The sequence below is a fragment of the Aquarana catesbeiana genome, linkage group LG06 (genome assembly GCF_042186555.1).
Source record: "Aquarana catesbeiana isolate 2022-GZ linkage group LG06, ASM4218655v1, whole genome shotgun sequence".
NCBI classification, from domain to species: domain Eukaryota; kingdom Metazoa; phylum Chordata; class Amphibia; order Anura; family Ranidae; genus Aquarana; species Aquarana catesbeiana.
Genome location: NC_133329.1, coordinates 315895619 through 315919875, shown reverse-complemented (window position 1 = coordinate 315919875; position 24257 = coordinate 315895619). Strand labels below are relative to the sequence as shown.

The following is a 24257-nucleotide window of genomic DNA, read 5'->3' as shown; positions in this document are numbered from 1 at the left end:
TGAAGTTGATGATTTGAAAACAGGCAAGAATAAGGATTTGAAAGACTTTGACAAGGGTCAAATTGTATTGGATAGACGACAGGGTCAGAGCAACTCCACAACTTCAGCTCTTGGGGGATGTTCCCAGTCTGCAGTGGTCAGGATCTACCTAAAATGGTCCAAGAAAGGAAAACCGGCAAACCAATGCCAGGGTCATGGGTGGTCAAGGCTCACTTTTGCACGTGGGGTTTAAAGGCTGCTCCGTGTACTCTGATCCAACAGAAGAGCCACTGTAGCTCAAATTACTGAAACAGTTTATGCTGGTTCCGACAGAAAGGTGGCAAAACATACAGTACATTGCAGTTGGATGCAAAAGGGGCTGCATAGCTGCAGAGTGGTCAGGGTGCCCATGCTGATCCACGATCACAGTTAAAAGTGCCTACAATGGGCACGGGAGCATCAGAACTGAATCACGGAGTAATAGAAGGTGGTGTGGCCTGATCTGACATGCTGATCCTCAGAATCACTGAAACCGGAAGTTGGTGTCCTGCTAGTGCCATTGATGAATGTCTGAAGGTCTGTTAATTACATACCTAGCTGATCTCTACGGTGGGGACTTTTCATATTTGGCAAGAGGTCAACCTCATTTGTGGTGAAGGCCACAAGTGTCTTGGTTGTCTCTACAGGATACATTCACGAAGTTGGTGGATAGTTGATTGTTTTCACTTGTTACGGGACTACTGTTTTTGAGAAGATTTGCACATCACTGATGTTTTCACTTGATGTTTGTGGACTTATTTGTGTGGATACACACTCATTGTATGTGTATATAATGGAAGAAGGTGGCCTGATCTGCTGAATCACATATTTTTGCTTCATGTGGATGGCCGGCTGCGTGTGCATCACTTATCTGGAGCAGGTGGTCAAAATGAAATGGTGGGTGGTCATAACGTAATGGCTGATCAGTGTAAAGCAATGCATAAAAAGTGCACAAAAATACAAGTGTGAATGATACATCACCCTTACAGCCTTCGTTCAAAAAGGACAACTTCACCTTCAGTAACCATCCCATATACCATGAATGCAGTTCACCCGTTCCAATTATCTTAACTGTACAAGCACATCATGGCACCTTTCACTCCTATAATCCATACTCTGCTTGATAGCTTGAGGCTGACTTTAGCATACCTATGCTCTGTAATCGGCTTTTATCCTTGAGAGAGAGATATATATATATATATATATATATATATATATATATATATATATATATATATATATATATTTTAAAATCTATCATAGCTAGATATCCATTAAGGACTAAATATTGGGACCAGTGTCCATTAGTTGATGGGAAGCCTGGAGAGTTAATAAATTACAGTTGGAGCAAAAAGATATAGAAGTAGTTGTATGCCATTTGAATGGTATGCATAAGCGTCCCGGATCCGGATTTAAGACAAGCCAATCCGAAAATGAGATGAACAAGTCCTTTAAACACAGTAAATCATGCAGTACTTCAAGTATAATTAAGCACATTAACACAGCTGATAGGTGCACGGTATATTTAAATATATCTCAGTGTTCATTTCATATGTAAGGGGGAACGGGTATGGCAAGGGACGGCAAACACATGATACAGCCCGGAGGCTCTTACCACTCCGTTGTAGTGTCTGAGGCCGTCTCCATTCAGTCCAGTCTGTGCTTCCCCTGTGCTGAAATGAAGGTGAATGCTATTGCATTAGTTGAAATTTGAAAAGTGTCCGTGCAAGGCTGTGCTATCCGGATCCGTAGTGTCCTGATTGTGCATAGGAGTTGTCGATCAGCTGACCGGTGAACTACGGTGGCTCGTGAGTTCAGTAATCAGCAGACTTGTCCATAGAAAGCAGAGGAAGATGACAGTGCGGCGAAGCCACACAAAATTGCAATAAAATAATTCCACACAGCATAAGGGAATGGGTGGTGCCTGCCACCCATTTACAAACAGAGATTTCTTGATAAATGGCAGCAACAATGTATTGATCATGGGTTGGAGGTCATGAGACTTATTGTTGAGGAAGAAAAGCTACAATTGGAGAGACTACAAACACAGATTGCTGAAAGCAGCAACAAGCTTGAACGCCTCAAAGAAAAAACTGATTTTGATAAACTCAACAATCTCCTTAAAAAAGAAATTGACGGGACCCAGAAAAATCTCAAATTGACCAAACCGTCTAAATTTAAAAAGGGATCTTGACGACTGGGCTAGGGGTGAGATCTTTGACCTTACTCCTAGAGGCAGCCGTAATAGATCTCAGCCACGCAGATTTCCCTCACAACAGGGCACGAGTGGGGGTACCCAATCCTCTGGAAGTGAGGGCGAGTCACATCACTCGGTAACTTTTTTAGAGAAGGACCTGCAAGACCAGGCGGACCTTCCCCAAACCAAAGGGAATATTAAAAGAAGGCAGAGTAGACACAATAGAAGGAGGAAAGGGAAAAGGAAAATTGAAGCACAGAGAAAGAAGGTGCCCGGTGAAAACAAACCGGACGAGCACCAGGAGTCAGAACTCCTACTAAATAGTCCTATACCAGCAATTATTCCAATTAATGACATGAAAGTCATCAATCTTTCTGAATTCCAACTTAAGGATAGATATCTGAATCTCCTCAGAAGGGGCCTATCCTTTTCACCTATATCAAAAATGGACTACTTTGAAACCTACAAGGATCTCTGCTTATTTTTGAGAAGGGTACACTATAAAATGTTAACCTCCGGTAAACCTGCCATAGATCCTTCCCCCCCATGAGGACAATCAGCTTGACCAAGAAGCCTTGGATCAACTGGTATCATTATTAGATGAGGGTGGACCATTGTGGGAAGATGATGAACCCCGAGCCATATTGTCTTTAAGAGGGAACACTAATCTTAAAATAAGATCAAAGTCCATGCCCCAATTTCATAAAAACAAGTGGTTAGGGGTGTTCCTTGACCTTGTCCAGGAGGACCTTCAAAAAGTCAACTGGACGGCGATAGGCAGTGATAATCTTACAAAAGAGGACGCAGAGCTCTAACTGAACTCCAAAATGATGAGAGTGTGATTATCAAGCCAAGTGACAAAGAAGGTAATGTGGTGCTCTTGTTGGCCGAGAGATACGAGAGGGAAGTACGTAGACTGTTATTGGATAGCTCAACCTATAGCAAATTGGATTTAAATCCTTTCCAGCACTTGTGGCCCTTATCAATAAGTTATCTTGGGCGCTCGAGGCTGATCTAATCACCAAAAAAAAAAAAAGAGAGTTCAATTATCTGAGAGTGGAGGACTTCAACATTCCCACGTTCTACATCATCCCCAAGATCCATAAAAACCAGGAGAACACCCCAGGGCAGCCAATTGTCTCAGCAATTAGGGGTCCACTTGAAAGAGTCAGTAAATATATTGACTCCCTTATAAAGGAGCTTGTAAATACCTTACCCTCATATGTACGTGACACTGGAGATGTTCTTAATAAAATTGAGAACTTGGCCTTCCCTGCGGATGTCCTCCTGGTAGGAATAATTGTGGAGGCTCTGTATACCTCCATACCACATGAGTGGGGCATCTCTGCGGTGTTTAACTTTTTAGAAAAAGAACACCCCCAACATGGGTGCTCAAAATGAGTTTATTATCGAATTGTTGGACTTGGCTTTAAAACACAACTATTTCCAATTTTTGGGAAATGGCTATCAGCAACGATGTGGCACTTCCATGGGAGTACCTTGGGCACCAGCCTATGTCTGCCTCCACCTTGGCAGGTGGAAGGAGGAGTTGGTATATGGATTGTCGATGTACCTTGGCCACGCTCGCACCTGGCTAAGGTACATCGATTACATTTTGATGATATGGGAGGGTTCCACTAAAACGCTCCATTCTTCTGAACCACTGGCACATTTTGACCTGTCCAAGCGCCATGGAGGACACTGTAGGATCTAGGCCACATATGGTACCAAAAGGTGCCAGGAACCTAGACGACACATTGGTCCAGTCTGACTTTGTAAAAACATCTAATAGGACGTAAAATCTTTCACATTATACAAAAAAAATTGGGCTAACTTTACTGGTTAGTTTTTTTTTTTGTTTTTTTAATTCATTAAAAAAATTGCATTTGAAAGACCGCTGCACAAATACAGTGTGATATAAAATATTGCAACAACCACCATTTCATTCTCTAGCGTCTCTACTAAAAAAATATTTATAATGTTTGGGGGTTCTATGTAATTTTCTAGCAAAAAAAAAAAAAAAAAAATGAATGATTTTAACTTGAAACCAGCAAATGTCAGAAAAAGGTTTAGTGTTTAAGTGGTTAAACTTTAATTCATTTACACACGAAGTCTTTTCCATTGACAAATTATTACAATGTTTAGACTTAGTTCAACTGCTAAAGAATGTTTTGATTACTAGCAGACTGCCCGGTTTTCTTCTTCCTTTTGACGGCTGTGGCTTCAGAAGAGCAGAGAGAATTCTTTGCATAGCAAGAATCGTGAAACACTTAAGATCGCAACAGGGTAAAAAAAAAAAAAAAAAAAAAATCGCGATAACGATTGACGATTAATCATGCAGCTCTACTGCACGGGTACTGTATATTATTGAGTGCCCGTGCAAAAAATTATATGTTGGCAAGACAAAACGGCCACTTTGAATCATAATCAGTGAACACCTAAAAAGCATATGCTTGAAGGAGACACCAGTGGCACAACATTTCATACTGTGCCATGATGGTAAACCCACTGGCCTGAGATTCAAGGGATTGTTTGCCCTAGATTTGTCCGCCTGTAGAGGTGACTATGACAATGTTCTACTTAAAAAGGTGAAATCCTGGATTTTTAGGCTTAATACTTTACAGCCTAATGGCTTAAATAATGAGCCAAGTCTCAAGGTTTTCCATGAACCTTAGCACAGTCACAAATCCAAGGTAACTTTGGGACCTATAAATCCCATTCATTAAGCCTAAATTCACAATCAAAATTTAATTATAACTAAGATCCTTCACCAAAAGCAATGGGTGATGTTGTAAAATAGTGATGTTGGCATTATTTGCACAGTCTTTACATGATAAAGGTATTAGGTGGAAGTACTATGCAAATATGTAAAATCCTTATATCAATTTACTTTTTCTTGCTTTTGTTTTTAAATCATGCAATATGTTTTGTCACCACAAGATGGCCTCTACACGGTATTATGACATGGTAACTGCTGATTGGACATTGAGTCCTTTAAAATGACTGGGATCATGTCATATGTCTTGAAAAAGCGCACAGGTGTGTGTGCGAAATGCATCGATGGAGGTAGCGTCACACTAGCCTCATGCTCTGCCATACGCCCCAGCAATTTTGTGTGGCTTCTCCGCACTGTCATCTTCCTCTGCTTTCTATGGACAAGTCTGCTGATTACTGAACTTACAAGCTATCGTAGTTCACTTCCCGGTCAGCAACTCCTATGCACAATCAGGACACTACGGATCACGATAGCACAGCCTTGCACGGACACTTTTCAAATTTCAACTAATGCACCTATCAGCTGTGTTAATGTGCCTAATTATACTTGCAGTACTGCATGAATTACTGTGCTTAAAGGACTTGTTCATCTCATTTTCTGATCGGCTTATCTTAGATCCGGGACGCTTATCTATGCATAACATTCGATCAGCCTACAACTACTACGGTATCCTAGATCCGGGACGCTCATCTTTGCATAACATATAATCAGCCTACAACTATTATTATATCCTTTTGCTTCAACTCTAATTTATTAACTCTCCAGGCTTCCCATCAAAGGACACTGGTCCCAATACTAATTAGTCTTTGAGCATACTGGCGCATCTCTCCATCTCTCTCTATTATATATATAGATATAGATATAGATATAGATATAGATAGATAGAGAGAGAGAGAGAGAGAGAGAGAGAGAGAGAGAGAGAGAGAGAGAGAGAGAGAGAGAGAGAGAGGTGTATATATATATATACACACACACACACATATAGGGGACGGAAAGTATTCAGACCCCCTTAAATTTTTCACTCTTTATTATATTGCAGCCATTTGCTAAAATCATTTAAGTTAATTTTTTTCCTCATTAATGTACACACAGCACCCCATATTGACAGATAAAAACAGAATTGTTGACATTTTTGCAGATTTATTAAAAAAGAAAAACTGAAATATCACATGGTCCTAAGTATTCAGACCCTTTGCTCAATATTTAGTAGAAGCACCCTTTTGATCTAATACAGCCATGAGTCTTTTTGGGAAAGATGCAACAAGTTTTTCACACCTGGATTTGGGGATCCTCTGCCATTCTTTCTTGCAGAACCTCTCCAGTTCTGTCAGGTTGGATGGTAAACGTTGGTGGACAGCCATTTTTAGGTCTCTCCAGAGATGCTCAATTGGGTTTAAGTCATGGCTCTGGCTCGACCATTCAAGAACAGTGACGGAGTTGTTGTGAAGCCACTCCTTCGTTATTTTAGCTGTGTGCTTAGGGTCATTTTCTTGTTGGAAGGTAAACCTTCAGCCCAGTCTGAGGTCCTGAGTACTCTGGAGAAGGTTTTCGTCCAGGATATCCCTGTGCTTGGCCGCATTCATCTTTCCCTCGATTGCAACCAGTTGTCCTGTCCCTGCAGCTGAAAAACACCCCCACAGCATGATGCTGCCACCACCATGCTTCACTGTTGGGACTGTATTGGACAGGTGATGTGTGCCTGGTTTTCGCCACACATACCGCTTGGTTTTCGCCACACATACCGCTTGGAATTAAGGCCAAAAAGTTCTATCTTGGTCTCATCAGACCAGAGAATCTTATTTCTCACCATCTTGGAGTCCTTCAGGTGTTTTTTTTAGCAAACTCCTTGTGGGCTTTCATGTATCTTGCACTGAGGAGAGGCTTCCGTCAGGCCACTCTGCCATAAAGCCCTGACTGGTGGAGGGCTGCAGTGATGGTTGACTTTCTACAACTTTCTCCCATCTCCCGACTGCATCTCTGAAGCTCAGCCACAGTGATCTTTGGGTTCTTTTCTACCTCTCTCACCAAGGCTGTTCTCCACCGATAGCTCAGTTTGGCCGGATGGCCAGCTCTAGGAAGGGTTCTGGTCGTCCCAAATGTCTTCTATTTAGGGATTATGGAGGCCACTGTGCTCTTAGGAACCATAAGTGCAGCAGAAATTTTTTTGTAACCTTGGCCAGATCTGTGCCTTGCCACAATTCGGTCTCTGAGCTCTTCAGGCAGTTCCTTTGACCTCATGATTCAAATTTGCTCTGACATGCACTGTGAGCTGTAAGGTCTTATATAGACAGGTGTGTGGCTTTCCTAATCAAGTCCAATCCCTATAATCAAACACAGCTGGACTCAAGTGAAGGTGTAGAACCATCTCAAGGATGATCAGAAGAAATGGACAGCACCTGAATTAAATATATGAGTGTCACAGCAAAGGACCATGTGATATTTCAGTTTTTCTTTTTTTAAATAAACTGCAAAAATATCAACAATTCTGTGTTTTTCTGTCAATATGGGGTGCTGTGTGTACATTAATGAGGGAAAAAAATGAACTTATATTGCAGCCATTTGCTAAAATCATTTAACAAAGAGTGAAAAATTTAAGGGGCTCTGAATACTTTCCTTTCCCATTGTGTGTGTGTGTGTGTGTGTGTGTGTGTGTGTGTGTGTGTGTGTGTGTGTGTATGTGTATATATATATATATATATATATATATATATATATATACACACATTATATATATATATATATATATACACACACATTATATATATATATATACACACACACACACACACACACACACACACATACATATATATATATATATATATATATATATATATATATATATTCTTGGCTTAATTTCAAAGCCGCACCATAGAATAACATTGTGTACTGGGTGTGCATGCGCAGTGTGCATGGGGTTTCAAGTTCTGGTGCCATTTTTGTGACTACGTTGTCCAATTGTATGTGTGTGTTTCTTTTTATTGTTGGGCATTTGGGTAAATTACTCCACATTAATGCTATTTCTGTAATTTTTTAGTGGTTTTAAACATACTATTTAAAGAACAATAAAGCTTGTTAGATATTTCCAATGATATATTGTGGTGGATTCTCCTTATTGCTTTCTTGGGATATCTCTTTATCCCAAATTCCCTTTCCTATATTCTAGTGATTTATTTGCTTTGGAGGTATCCCGTCCCAACTGACGAATCAGTAACACCCTATTACTGGTTGAGCTCTCTCACCATTTAATTAAATTGGATTCAGATTAATTTTATCCGTATATTTAGCAGGTTAATAAGGGCTCAGGTTTAACAGAGGGGTGTAGCACCAACTTTTCAAAGCACTCAAATAAAAAATGAAAGCAAAGTCCATCTTCCCTAGCCATCTTTTGCAGCATACCAATTATAATCTGTAAATCTCAAATACAGTTTGAAAAAAGAACATAAAGCTCACCTAATAAAAGAAACAAACAGTTTTCCTGCATTCCCCAAATTCACAATCCCTTTGGGCCGAGTTTGCAAATTTTGCATGGCACTGGGAATCAATGCCTTCAGTGTACCACTATGACCCATTAAACCAGGAGCAGCTGGAAATCCTCGCATTTGACGCCTTAGTTTCTTCCTAGCAGCCAAAACTTCCCGCCACCTGAGAACAAAACAGTTGATTAATTCCAACCAAATAACAGTCATAAATTTTATTCTAGATTTATACAAGCTTGCACGCGAGACCTCTGAAAGTATTTCTGGGAGAGCTGCATCTCATGGAGCGTTTCCTTGGCCATTTGGTCGATTTCTGCTTTCACAAACTGGTCCACAAACTGCTGACTGACATGCTGAGAGCATCGGCTAATGCGTTCATTGTGATCCTTTTGTATGGCTTTCCTGCAAGAAAAAAAACAAACACTTGATGTCACAATCAATTGACAAGTGTTTTTTTTTTTTAATAAAAGGAAGCAAAAACAGAATAAGAGTTGAAGAATTACCATTGTTTGAAGTCAAGAAATTCACACTTTTATTTATACTAGTTGTGTTTTGATTCTTTTCCTCATGTAAAAAATGTATCTTGAATCAAATCAAACTATTAAAGCCCCACTCCAAGCAAAAACTAGATATAATCACCTATGTCCTCCCCCACCCAGTCCAGGTCCGTGCCAATGGTTCCGGTGCAGGGGACCACTGATCCAGCGTTGCAAAGACACTTCAAGATCACCAGTTGCTGCCATCCCCCCCTTGAGATGCTGTCCTCTTGTCTCTCCCGAGGAGACCCTACCTGGCACCAAACCGATAGGAAGTGTCCATATCTCAGAGGTAGTGATGTGGACACACAAAGAAGGGCCCTTCCAAAAAGGGAACAGAAGAGTAGACTTGGGCTGGTGGTGTTATGTGATCGTAGCGTCAGGTGATTTAAAAGAGGAATTTCGATTTTTTTTTTTACTACGCCGACCAGTTAGACAGGGTTTTGATGGAGAACATTTTAGAGAGGGGCTTTAAACAAAGTCATATCGCCTAAAATCGAAGAGCAGCCAGACGGGATGTTGGTTAGGAAAGAAAAAGTCTTATTTATGAAAAAAGCGGTGTTAGATCTTAAAAAAAGTATAATAAAGGGATCACAGGTAATACTCACTGCAGCTCTTCACTTGATATTTTTTGGATGTTTTCCTGAAGCACTATTTTTAACAGACTGTCACACTCACACTGACTGATCTCAGAAAGCAACTGCTCCCTTTCCTGAATTTGCCTGTTAAAAAAAATTAATAAATGAATAAAACATTTCAAAACATGATTTTTTTTTTTTTATAAGACAGATTAAAGACAAATGATGAGGTGCAACTGCAGTAGCTAAATCCGCTTCTACAAGCTTAGAGCAGTCAAAAAACATAACTACCCTTATCACCAATTTGCTTTTCATCAAATTTCCATGAACAAACACCCAGATGAAGATCTACCCATGAAGGAAGAAGATGAAACACATAATGTTCATTTAATCTCACCTTTCCCAGTACATGAACACCAGGAGGGTAGTAAAATTACCACCGAAGGAATAAATTCTGTACCATCGTGCTACCTCATCAAAATAACCTCCAGACAATAGTATCTTACAAAAGAAAAAATAATTAGCATACAAATGCTCTAATTATTTGTTCTATGAATGCGGATACAAATTTAATTTAAAAAAAAAAAGCAAAGCCAGCTATAATCAAGCGTTAAACCCTGGAGTAGGTGGTGTGTTAACAGGCAAAAGTAGCTTACTTATTGCATCGGGATCTGAAAATTGCCAAACCATGAAAACTGGTCAAAAAATTGACAAAGGATGGTGAGGAGCAAGGAATGCGAGTCACAAAACATACATGATTTTCACCATACTTGACGCCTTCCTAAAAATTACAGAGAAAAATGCCTACTATACGCTTGACACAAAAAAGGCAAGGGTAGCCACCAACTGCTGGTTTATCAGAAGCAGTGACCTTATCCCGTTACACAGATTCCTCCACCTAAAGTGGGAATAGAAGCATAGAGCCTCTAAAAGAGAAGAGGAGAGTCTCCTCTATAAACTCTCCCTCAAAACTCAGAAATCCAGCCTCCAGGGTGAAATGAAAATCAATAAAAAAGTACAGCTAAACTAAAACTATATAGTCTATCTCAAGAGCATTTTTTCTTTCAACATTTTAATACTTAAGGGCTAGATCACACTAGAATGCCCACAAGTTTTTGTGCATTCCTGTGTAGTACATCTTTGACTGCCCACTCATTTTAATGGGCTGCCAAAAACACAGGAATGTGCAAAAAGTAGGGCAGATGCAACTTTTATTACTGTGCCACACCAAACTGCATAGTACTGCAGTACCATGTGGTTTGGTCGCCGCAGCATGTGTGCGTTTGGGGTACCACTAACAATTAATGAAAACATGTGTTTCCCACACTGCAATTGTTGTGAACAAGCCCTCATACAGCCGTTGCTTAATATCAGATACAACATGCAAGCAGAAAAAGCTCTCAGTAGCATTGTAATATAAACGGATGGTCATTTACGGATTAAAGATTTCAAAGATCATCTACTGCGTGTCTTCAAGAGCCTTTTTAAAATGTGCTCTCACAGATGTGAGGAAATGAGAGATTTTTTATTATCAGATGACTTCATCCTGTATTAATTTCATGTTGCAAGGTGTTAGAATTACTATGCTGCAATTCACAGCTCACTTAGTTTATTTTATTAAGTAAATAAAGCCATATGAAGACTAGAAAATAATTCAAAAGGTGTCTATTTGTTACTATGTGCAGCCTATGAAACGCCAGTAACTGCTATAGAGCAGAATCAATGGTCTGAAACATGCTGCATTTAATGTGCTCTATTCATGCTCCTTAGCAACAATCTTAACTCCCAGAAAGAAATGGACCTGTTAGCAAAGAAAAGAGGTCCTGAATTTCAAAGGGGTGGGTGGGGAGCTCATTTGAGAGGGCGGAAGACACAGAACCTACATTCTGCATAACTGACATCTCAATCTTTTACCTATTAAACAGGCTTGAGTTAAAGTAAAACAAATGCTTTGAATACAGTAAGCCCACTGGTTTTAGGACTACTTCAAACACTGGGACTAAAGAAGAAGTTGCACTGGACTCATTATCATTAGAAAATATCAATATCATCAATTTACCCTATGTTCCAATCGTCACATCTGGATGCACCCCTACCCTCTCCATAGTTCTGTGCACCCAGAAGCCGCCTCTTTGACACAGCAAACCTTTCTGCTTTACCCCTTTTTAAAACCAGGAAAGTTAGAAGTGCCTGTGCCACTTTCAGTATGGCCTGCAAAGACTTGCACCAAGAGCGTGCCACTTGCTGCAAACCACACTTGGAGTAGCACAGTAGTCAAATTTTAAAAATAAAGGATGCTGGATGTAGATAAAGCATTGTATATAAAGGCTGGTGGCTATCCAGTTTTTTTGCGGAGATAGATATATATATATATATATATATATACCGTATTTATCGGCGTATAAACACGCAATTTTCCCCCTTAAAATAGGGGGGAAATCGTGTGTGGGCGTTATACGCCGATATATGCTGCTACCGATGGGAAAGAGGGGACGAGTGCTGCCGAAATAGAGTCGGATCTCATGTGTACTCGGCTCGGCTCGCAGTCACGCTCAGTCCCGCCCCTTGGATGGCTCCTAGCATGGACCGGCGTTATGTCCACCATAGGATCCGGGCCAAGGGGCGGGAAGCTGAGCCGAGTACACACGAGATCCGGCTCTATTTCGGCAGCGCTCGTCCCCACAGCATATATAACGATGGCAGCATATATAACAGCAAGGCTGCAGGTGGGCACTGAGCAAGGCTGCACTGAAGCTGCAGATGGGCACTAATCAGGCTGCATTGATGCTCACTGACCATTATGTTGCTTAAAAGTGGCTTATTTTTTAAAAAAAGGGTTTTTTTTCCCAGAAACTTACCTTTTAAATTGGGGTGCGTGTTATACGCCGATAAACACGATATATATATATATATATATATATATATATATATTTATTAATTATACGCACACACACAAACTGCTCAAAAAAATTAAAGGAACACTTTTTAAATCAGAGTATAGCACCAAGTCAGTTAAACTCCTGGGGTATTGATCTGGTCAGTTAAGTAGCAGAGGAGTGGTTAATCCGTTACAGCTGCTTTGGTGTTAATGAAATTAACAAAAGTTGCACTAGATGGGCAACAATGAGACGACCCCCAAAACAGGAATAGTTTTACAGGTGGAGACCACTGACTTTCTTCCCTACTCATCTTTGATGGTTTTTTCACTAGTTTTGCATTTGGCTAGGGTCAGTGTCACTACTCGAAGCATGAGGCGATACCTGGACCCAATAGATGTTGCACAGGCAGTCCAACTCCTACAGGATGGCACATAAATACGTGCCATTGCCAGAAGGTTTGCTGCATCTCCAAGTACAGTCTCAAGAGCATTGTGGAGATTCCAGGATACAGGCAGTTACTCTAGGACAGCTGGACAGGGCCGTAGAAGGTCCTTAACCCATCAGCAGGACCGGTATCTGCTCCTTTGTGCAAGGAGGAGCCTGGATGAGCACTGCCAGAGCCCTACAAAATGACCTCCAGCAGGCCACCAGTGTGACTGTCTCTGACCAAACAATCAGAAACAGACTTCATGATGGTGGCCTGAGGGCCGGATGCCCTCTAGTGGGCCCTGTCCTCACGCCTGGCACCGTGGAGCTCGATTGGCATTTGCCATTGAACACCAGAATTGGCAGGTCCGCCACTAGTGCCCTGTGCTTTTCACAGATGAGAGCAGGTTCACTCTGAGCACGTGACAGACATGAAAGGGTCTGGAGAAGCCAGTGGAGAACTTTATGCTGCCTGTAACATCATTCAGCATGACCAGTTTGGTGGTGGGTCAGTGATGGTCTGGGGAGGCATATCCATGGAGGGGCACACAGACCTCTATAGGCTAGACAATGGCACCCTGACTGCCATTAGGTATCGGGATGAAATCCTTGGACCCATTGCCAGACCCTACACTGGTGCAGTGGGTCATGGTTCCTCCTAGTGCATGACAATGCCTGGCCTCATGTGGCGAGAGTATGCAGCCAGTTCCTGGAGGATGAAGGAATTGATACCATTAAATGGCCTCCGCGCTCACCTGACCTAAATCCAATAGAACACCCCGTGGGGACATTATGTTTTGGTTCATCTGACACCGCCAGGTTGCACTTCAGTCTGTTCAGGAGCCAAGCGATGCTCTAGTCCAGATCTGGGAGGAAACACCCCAGGACACCAGCCGTCGTCTCATTAAAAACATGCCCCGATGTTGTCAGGCATGCGTACAAGCACGTGGGGGCCATTTAAACTACTGGGTACCATTTGGAGTTGCTGAAATAAAATTTCAGCAAAATGGGACTAGCCTGCTGCATCATTTTTTCACTTTGATTTTCGGGGTGTCATTGAATTCAGCACTCCTTAGGTTGTAAATTTTCATCAAATGATGTGGCATGCTTTCGTTCCTAACACATTACCCAGTCCATATCAGTATAGATATCCGCATGATATTTTTCCTTATTGAGATCTGATGTGTTTTCAAAGTGTTCTTTTAATTTTCATTGAGCAGTGTGTATATATATATATATATATATATATATATATACATACATATATATATATATATATATATATATACATATACACACACACACACACACATCTGGACCTGTTAGATGCTGGTTAATAAAGATGATCAGCTGGTAGGTATTTAAAAGTTGGTTATCTATAATGGCTATAAAACATGCCTGGCTTCCTCTGCCTTTCTTCGTTTTTTCTCCAACACTCTCTCAGTCTCTGCTTTCACCTCTTCTTTTGTAATAGTGCTTGACAAATCCAAGATTACATCTGCAAGAAGCCAGTCAGCCACCAATGATGACTCTCTGTAATAGCAGAAACATGGAAAAGAAAAAAAATCTTCAGCAAGGCAAATGGATACTGGAACAAGAGTAATAACATATCATTTACAATTTTTAGCTGTTGACTTTAATGAGAAAATAGGACAGTGGATAAGAAATTAAAGTGTGGTTTTAATAGGAATTTGCTCTAAATGTGCTGTACGTGTATTTAAAGAGATCATCCGTAAACAATATTTGTATCTAAAATCGTTTTTAATTTTACAAATTACCCATTGTATTAACACAAAACTATTGACACCTGCACAGAAATAAAAGATAACCAACGTTTGTATAGCTTAGCTGCTCAGTCTTATACATAAACTGCCATTTTAGGAAAAGAAAACTAAAAATTTGTATGATTTCTTCTACAGGATATTTGGGCAGGATCAAAGGTGTGTGTTAAAACAGCTTTCAAAACAATATCATTATATTCAAAAGTCCACAAATGTTGCCAACATTTTGTAAAAAATGTGGAGATTTCAAACAGGATCAGAGAGTACTTGCAATGCCATTTAAGCTAGTTGGCAGTTTTCAATTCTATTAACAATCTTTTGTATAATGATATTTGATTAATGCACTTGTGGTATTTTGCATCACTACTATGTGATCGTTGTTTGTTCATACACTGACAAAATTTTTAAGTTGGAGCACTTAGGTCAAATCCTTGATTTATTCACTTTATTTTGTTTATCATTACATCAGTTCACTATTTAAAAGGAACTGCACACCATTAGTCATTATTATTTACTTGATCCCTTCCAAGATTTGAGTTGCAGCAGTTCCATACCAGACTAGCGCAGAGAACTAGATTTAATCATTAAAGTTTTATTGGAAGCATGAAATATTTAACCAGCGTTTTTTATTACCCAAGTGCAGCAGAAATGTAAGCAGCTCCTGTCTGGCCGATTTCGACACTAAATTCTTTCACTGTATCTTCCACAATATCATGAAGCACGGCAGCAATATCCTATATTGGTAAATAAAATGTAAAATTGTTATGCAAGAAAGGTGAGAAAGAGCATGTTATTAACCAGATATGCATCTTAAACGTACCACATCAGTAAAAGCTGGCTTGGGTGGGGATGGAGGAACCTCAGGTGGCACTATGGGCTGGAAGACTGATTGACAAGGCATAGACGAGGATTCCTGGTTGTCTTTTAGAAGCACAATCGTACGTTTGATAGACCTATCTTCAGGGACTGCGTCTTTGACCTCTGGTTTATCTGTAACAACTGAAAAAACATTACATAGTTACATAGCAGGCAAGGTTGAAAAAAAGACACAACTCCAACCTGTGTGTGTGATTATATGTCAGTATTACATTGTTTATCCCTGTATGTTGTGGTCGTTCAGGTACGTATCTAATAGTTTTTTTAAATCGATGCTCCCCGCTGAGACCACCGCCTGTGGAAGAGAATTCCACATCCTTACCGCTCTTACAGTAAAGAACTCTCTACACAGTTTAAGGTTAAACCGCTTTTCTTTTAATTTTAGTGAATGGGCGCATGTCTTATTAAATTCACTTTCGTGGAAAAGTTTTATCCCTATTGTGGGGTCACCAGTACAGTATTTGTGCATTGAAATCATATCCTCTCTCAAGCGTCTATTCTCCAGAGATAATAAGTTCATTGCTCGTAACCTTTCCTCATAACTAAATGCCCTCCAGTCCCTTTATTTGCCCTTCTCTGGCACTCTCCGGTTCTAGCACATCCTTCCTGAGGACTGGTGTCCAGACCTGGACAGCATACTCTAGGTGCGGCCGGACTAGAATCTTGTAAAGTGGGAGAATTATTTTATCTCTGGAGTTAATCCCTTTTTAATGCATGCCAATATTCTGTTTGCTTTGCTTGCAGCAGCTTGGCATTGCATGCCATTCCTGAGCCTATGATCTACTAGGAACCTCAGGTGCTTTTCCAGCCTAGATTCCCCCAGAGGTTCTCCCCCAGTGTACAGTTTGCATTCATATTTTTGCAACCCAACTGCATTATTTTACCTTTTTCTACATTAAACCTCATTTGTCAAGTAGTTGCCCACCCCATTAAATTTCTTCAAATCTTTTTGCAAGGTTTCCACATCCTGCAGAGAAGTTATTGCCCTGCTTAGCTTAGTATCGTCCACAAATACAGATATTGAACGGTTTACCCCATCCTCCAGGTCGTTTATGAACAAATTAAAAAAGATTGGTCCCAGCACAGAATCCTGGGGGACCCCACTACCCACCTATTCCGAGTACTCACCATTTAACACCACCCTCTGAACTCGCCCTTGTAGCCAGTTTTCAATCCATGTACTCACCCTATGGTCCATGCCAACGGACCTTATTTTGTACAGTAAACATTTATGAGGAACTGTGTCAAATGGTTTTGCAAAATTCAGATACACCACGTCTATGGGCCTCCCTTTATCTAGATGACAACTCACCTCCTCATAGAAGGTTAATAGATTGGTTTGGTAAGAACGATTCTTCATTAATCCATGCCGATTACTGCTAATGATACCGCTCTCATTACTAAAATCATGTATATAGTCCCTTATCATCCCCTTCAGGAGCTTGCATACAATTGATGTTAGGCTAACTGGTCTAATTCCCAGGGATGTATTTTGGGCCCTTTTTAAATACTGGTGCTACATTGGCTTTTCTCCAATCAGCTGGTACCATTCCAGTCAGTGGAAATCAGCAACAATGGTCTGGCAATTACTTGACCGAGTTCCCCAAGTACCCTCGGGTGCAAGCCATCTAGTCCCAGTGATTTATTAATATTAAGTTTCCCAAGTCTAATTTTAATTCTGTCCTCTGTTAACCATGTGGGTGCTTCCTGTAATGTGTCATGAGGATAAAACACTGCAGTTCTGAAGCCCCCCGATTCCCTCGTGAAGACTGAGGAGAAGAATAAATTCAATACCTTCGCCATCTCACCATCCTTTGTAACCAGATGACCTTCCTCATTCTTTATGAGGCCAATATGGTCTGTCCTCCATTTTTTACAGTTTACACACAAAGAATTTCTTGGGATCTTTTTTGCTTTCCTCTGCAATGTGTCTTTCGTGTTCTGTCTTAGCTGCCCTAATTGCACCCTTACATTTCTTGTTGCATTTCTTATAAAGTCTGAATGCGGATGTTGATCCCTCAACCTTGTATTTTTTTAAGGCCTTTTCCTTTGCCTTTATATGCATTTTTACATTTGAGTTAGGCCATCCCAGACTTTTGTTCGCTCTTTTAAATTTATTACTCAATGGGATGCATTGGCTAATGCCCTTATTTAATATGCTCTTAAAGCAAACCCATCCCTCCTTCTTTGTTCCTAAGATTTTATTCTAGAGTTTATGCTCTTTTGAAATTCAGTGTCTTTGTATACCTCTTGTGTTTCCTATTTGTGTGATGTATACTGAAGCCAATTGATCTGTGATCGCTGTTTCCTAAATTGCCCTGAATTTCCACATCCGTGATCAGGTCTGTATTGCTGGTAATCAGTAGATCCGGTAATGCTTGTTGTTCTCTCTCTACTGTTACTGTATTTTATGCTCAACTGTAATGTTTTATTGTTACTGTGTTTTATTGTGTGTGCTTTGCAGGTATGTCCTACTGTTATACTGTAATGTTACTTTGTTTTATTGTTAACCATTATTTGCTTTGCAGGTAGGCCATTCAGCTGCAGCACTGATTTATTTTACAGCAACAGGGTTTGCTCTCACGATACATAAAATCGGCGACTCCAGCGCTGTAGGAGGTGATTTCACCACCATAGTTAAAAAAAATAGCATATATGAAGCAGAGCAGGGGTGGACATTAGGGGCCAATTGCCCCTAATCGTCGGCATATATTTTTAATTTAATTTTCTTGGCAGAGATTTCTTCATCCACAATGATCGATGTGAATGGAGGAATCTGTGTGCCTTTGGGCTGAACGAAAAAAGAACGGTGCATGTATGCCCATCGTTAGAAGTGGTTAGCAAATGGTGGGCATAGCACTGATTAATCAATATGAATTAAGGAATCTGATGCCTGCAGCTGCAGACATCACCCTGGTCCCCTCAAGCTTGCACATTTTCACATTTTCGTTACGTCGGCGTGATAAAAAAAAAAAAAAAAGCTTTTCATCATTTCCCTCTTTTTTTGGGTTTTACTTGCAACAATTCATCCAATTCCTCTAGAGCGAAAAAATAAATAAAAATAATTTATATATATATATATATATATATATATATATATATATATATATATATATATATATATATATATATATATATATATATATATATATATATATATATATATATATATATATATATATATATACATATACACACACATACACACACACATACACACACACACACACACACACAGACTTTATTTTAATTTTGCTCTCGAGGAATTGGATGAGTTGTTGGAAAGAAAGAAGAAAGAGTTCCAATGAAGTCAGAAGACATCATTTTTTTTTTGTTTTGTTTTTTAAACAAACATGTCATACTTCACCTCCACTGTGTATTTCGTTTTGCATAGAGTGGCCCAGATCTGCCTCTTCTGGGGTCCCTCAGCTGCGCTGGTGTCTCCTCCGTGCATCGAGTGTGCACGAGGGAGAAGGCTCTCATAAGGTGGACACCCGTACGGGCGCGCTCCCGAGTCCTGCATCTGTGACCATTCACACAGAATGGATGACTCAGCCCCAGCCCCCATCATTGGATTTGATTGACAGCAGCAGGAGCCAATGGCTACACTGCTATCAATCTATCCAATCAGGTCACGAGACACCAGTTAGAGATGGTGTGCTCGTTCCCGGCCAGAGGATTACAGTGTTTAGAGAAGTAAAAAGGGGGGGGGGTCTGCAGCACTATAGAAGGTTTTTCACCTTAATGCATAGAATGCATTAAGGTGAAAAATCAAGAGGGTTTACAACCCCTTTAAGAAGCAGCAGGCAAGTAATCCATAAGTCTGCCTTGGGTGGATCCACAGCCAGTGTCACTCTTCAAGATGGCAGGGACCACCAGAGACGAAGGGCAGGCACCACCAGTGCCGAATGTCAGGGACCACCAATGCGGTGTCACCAGTGCAGATTATTAGTGCCCATCAGTGCAGTGACAGCAGTGCAGATTATTAGTGCCCATCAGTGCGGTGTCACCAGTGCCTTATCAGTGCCCATTTTTGCAGAGCGGAGATAGTTACAGTTTGGGATGACAGAGCGCATCTCAGGCTGATAGGTCTGTATGTGAGAACACCACTCGTGGTACAGCGCCACCTCCCTGCACCGGAATTGTGATAGACAGTGCAGAGCGCACTGTTCCAATGTACAGGGAGGCGGGGCTGTACCACGAGCGGTGTTCTCACATACAGACCTATCAGCCCAAAGCGCTCTGTCATCTCGATGATCTGTAACTCTACTCGCACTGGAGAAAGATGGCAGGAGGGCGAGGGCGGTGGCAGGGGGGAGGAGGAGGGAGCAGAGGAGGACACCACCTCTATCGGTGGCACAGACCAGGGGCTGAGAGAGCCCTCCGCCCTCTACAGCGAACGAGGCGGAAATAGAACTCCCTGCTTGTGTCGGGGGGGTGTGTCAGAGGGATAGCAGCCAGCGGTCTTACAAACAGGAAATCATCAGGCAATAACGGTTTATCAGCAAGCTATTGCAGAGGAACCACAGAGCTCAGAAGAACACGGCTGACATAGTTGGTGAAGGTAGGAGATCAGCAACGAAAACATGGGAAAAAGTTTTTGCCCGGAGTTCTGCTTTAACAGATCAGTTATTCCTGTGCAGTGAGGAACCAATCATTTCTCATGTTAGTGTTCTGGAAGATGACCTGGGAAAGGATAGCTTAACCCAAGAAAAAAAACTAATATTGTAGATTACCAGTCCTTGTGGCGGTAGATGCATTAATTTTTTTTAGGCCAATAACATTTTCAGCAAGTACAGAAAATACTTGTAGATGAAAAGGTGTAATTGTCCCTTCCTGTGAGTGGAACTGAAAACACAAACAAGGTTCTCCTCCTTCTGTAAACTACTACAGTGGAGTGAGCATATAGGAGAGAAGTGTGTTATTTGCAGGATTAACAGGTAACAAAAAGGAAAATAAGGGAAACCAATGCAGCTACCACATCTAATAACTTGTAAACTGCAATAGATAATTTTTGTTTTTGGGTTTGGATACACTTTACATACAATTGAAAAACATGTGCTGCAAGCCATAGCCATTAATCAAAAGTTGGGTTTCAATGGTTTGCTCTACTTCTAAGTAGCTAAAGTGTATTGCAAATTGTAGAGAAATTTCACTTTTTTGTGACTAACCTGTTGGTTCTTGTCCTGATTTAACTGCTATTTCGGTTGAGTTGGTAAATCCAGTATATCTGTTCTGTGCGTCAAAGCTACACACAGGTGTGTGCAAAGGGAATGTTGGTAGCGGGGCTCCATTTACTATTTGTCCCACAGATACATTACATTTGTGGCTGATCAATGGACTCTTCTTCGGCTGTAAGGGAGCCTCAGGCTCGGCAAAAGCAGATCGGTTTATCTCTACAAAGCTTAAAGAAACAAGAAAATATTTATATCTGAAAACTATATTAGTGATTTTCTTTATTCAACATTTTTCCATTTTTATAGGTTTTCAATAACCAAGTTCACTGATGAAAAAAAGATAAAGATAAACATATTAAAATATTACCACTTAGACCGATGCAATAGTACCTAATTTTATAACATACTGTACATAGGTTGGGAAAGCAAAGAAGAAATGGAGAGGGGAGAGAGCATAAAGAGGGAGGGAAACTGAAAAGCAGCTTGGGGTCCAGGTGAGCCTTCAAAGGTTATTTCTCTGTAAGCTCCATCAATTCTGGTCAAAGCTTGCTGGAATGCAGTTATCTATCAAAATGCCCCACTTCTTAAAACATGTATTTAGCTGTCAGATAAGACTGCTGTTAAGCACCCCACACACAAATGTTACAATCTGACTGTACAGCCGTGGCCAAAAGTTTTGAGAATGACAAAAATATCAATTTGCACAAAGTCTGCTGGTTCTGTGTTTTTATATCTTTTTGTCAGATATTACCATGGTACACTGCAGTATAATTGCAAGCATTTCATAACTGTCAAAGGCTTGTAATGACAATTACATTGCAGAGTCAATATTTGCAGTGCTGACCCTTTTTCAAGGCCTCTGCAATTAGTACTGGCATGCTGTCAATCAACTTTTGGGCCACATCCTGACTGATGGCAGCCCATTGTTGCATAATCAATGCTGGAGTTTGTTAGAGTTTGTGGGGGGTTTTTTTGTTCACCTGCCTCTTGAGGATTGACCACAAGTTCTGAATGGGATTAAGGTCTGGGGAGTTTCCTGGCCATGGGCCCAAAATTTTGATGTTTTGTTCCCCAAGCCACTTAGTTATAACTTTTGCCTTATGGCAAGGTGCTCCATCATGCTGGAAAAAGCATTGTCCGTCAAACTGTTTTTAGATGATGTTTTTGTACCATTCTTTATTCATTGCTGTATTCTTAGGCAAAATTGTGAGCGAGCCCACTCCCTTGGCTGAGAAGCAATCCCCACACATGAATGGTCTCAGGATTCTTTACAGTTGGCATGACACAGGACTGATGGTAGCGCTCACCTTTTCTTCTCCAGACAAGGTATTTTCCAGATGTCAAAAAGACCTCAGATCTCACATTTACACTTCAATGCAATAAAAAATGTCCCATTATGGCTATTGGGCGCTTCCGTCATCCAATGGCATTGAGACGAGTGGGGGCCATCATTCCCTCACTTGACTTCCTGCCTCTCAGTGGACAGCATTAGATAGTCTCCGCCACTACCGACGGCTCTGGTAAGTGGCGGAGACGACTGGGACATGGCGGGAGGGGGGTGGGCATCTTTCCTGCTGCCGATAAAAGTGATTTTGAGGCGAATCCGCCATGGAGACCACTTTTATCTTAAAGCGGACCGCCTGCCTTTGAAGAAAATACTGGGATTATGGCAGCTATCTGCTGCCATAACAATGGTATTGAACGTCAAAGTAGCGACATAAATCCATGGTGGGCAGTCCAGAAGTGGTTAAGAGAGAATTCCAAGTTTCCCGCACTTTAAATAATTAGTTTGAGCAAGCTTGTACAAAATGAATTATATGCTTGCCAAACTGGACTGGCTGATGCTTATACTGTAACCTACTGTTGTAGCTTGTGCTATATACAGTAAGCGGTGCTGTGTTCTGGTAGTAGCACCAACGACTTCCTTTATAATGCCAGATTTAGAGAGTCATCTGTACTGTAACTTAAGCATGTAGGAGGAGGCTTGTATTTTAAATCAGTACAAAATTTCCTCCGATTGGCCAAGGTAGAGACTGATGACTACATCCACCCACCTTGGCCAATTAGGGGAAGCCTGTATTCATTGATAAGAATACAAGACTTCTTTAAATGGCAGAGATGTAGCACAGACGATGCCCTCTATAATCCGGCAGTTCACGCTGTTTCACTTTTGCTTTGAAAAGCCAAGATTTTCTAATTAAACACAATGTCAAAAAACATATCACTTGTACTGTATATTTGATCTACTTACCCATCTGACACGCTTAAGCCATAAGCTGTGAGGAATCCTGCAGCTTGATCAGCATCTTGGAATAACAAAAGACGTACAACTTCCTCTAATGGAAATAAGGTGGGCCTCTGGGGACTAAACGTATAAGCAATATTCATAACCTGCAGAGCCCTTCGACGTACCTGTTAGAAAGTAAACACATGAAAATTAGACTTTAGAGGGTCTGATAATTAATTTTCTGTCTGATGCTGGAGAGGTAAAATTTAAATTGGTTGTAAACCCTTACATACACCCAAGTGAAGCGACTAGCCTCGGGTGATACACAGAGATTAAACAAATGCTCCTACATAAGTTGTACCTGTCTATTTACTGCCATTTTCCCCTACATCCAAAGTAAAGAATTTATATAAAATCTCAGCACTCTGAAAAGCAAGGGGCAAAAAGCTGAAGGAGAGCTCTGAGAGCTGATTGGAGGAAATTGGCACACCCCCTTCACAGGAACAGGGTTGAGGCTGTCAATCAGCTGGAGATCCCTCCCTGTGACCATTTTTCTCTTGGCGTCAGGAAAACTTATCAGAAGTGGCCCCTGCTTATAGCAGAGGAACAAAACAGCTGACAGAAATGACAGTGCTCTGGACTGAGACAAGTACACACTATAGAGGGATATGCTTTGTTCATATTTGAGGTCTAAGGTTTAAAACCACTTTAACAACAGTTTCTTATTTCTCCTGGTCATTCCTGTGACAAGATATGCACTTGTGTTAACAGGTCTGCCCACATGCTCGATACAAAACAAAGGTTACACACATTCCCTTCTGGGTATTTGTACTTATTTTATATTACACAGATATATAAAGCCAGCAGGTGACTGAGTTTACTAAACTCCATCTCTATTTAAAAAGGCCAGTTCTAAGTATAAGTGTGTTTTAACAAATCTCGCACTGTGCCAATTGTATTCTGACAGCAGGCCCCACCTGGAGAAGAAGAAAGTGCCAGACCTAAGCCCCGTATACATGGGCAGAATGTCGGGAGAAATTTGTCGGTTAAAAAAAAAAAAAAGTCCAACATTCTGCCCATGTGTGTTGGCCTGGCTGGCTTCTATCGGGACGCGCATGCTGGAAAACCAGCAGCCAACCGACTCCCGATCAGCACTCTCAGCCAATGGCAGAGCGTGCTGATCCGAATGTTCCCCCTATCAGGACACAACAGTTTAGTGGGGGGGATTGTCAAACTAATCCCGCATGGTTAGTACAGCGGCTACAACCAGAGCAGAGTTTTTTTCACGCAACCTGCTGCACGGAAAA

General features: G+C 41.0%; 1 protein-coding gene across 1 annotated transcript in view; it reads right to left on the bottom strand.

The window, feature by feature from the left end:
* MCM3AP (minichromosome maintenance complex component 3 associated protein) overlaps positions 1 to 24257 on the bottom strand; it is a 129812-nt gene that overhangs the window by 52060 nt on the left and 53495 nt on the right. The window contains exons 11-18 of the mRNA XM_073633706.1: positions 22975 to 23135; positions 20718 to 20950; positions 15491 to 15669; positions 15304 to 15404; positions 14288 to 14422; positions 9615 to 9728; positions 8720 to 8872; positions 8445 to 8636 (exon numbers count right to left, since the gene is read on the bottom strand). Of these exons, the coding sequence (XP_073489807.1) occupies positions 8445 to 8636; positions 8720 to 8872; positions 9615 to 9728; positions 14288 to 14422; positions 15304 to 15404; positions 15491 to 15669; positions 20718 to 20950; positions 22975 to 23135 (1268 nt within the window). The remainder of the gene's footprint in view (positions 1 to 8444; positions 8637 to 8719; positions 8873 to 9614; positions 9729 to 14287; positions 14423 to 15303; positions 15405 to 15490; positions 15670 to 20717; positions 20951 to 22974; positions 23136 to 24257) is intronic.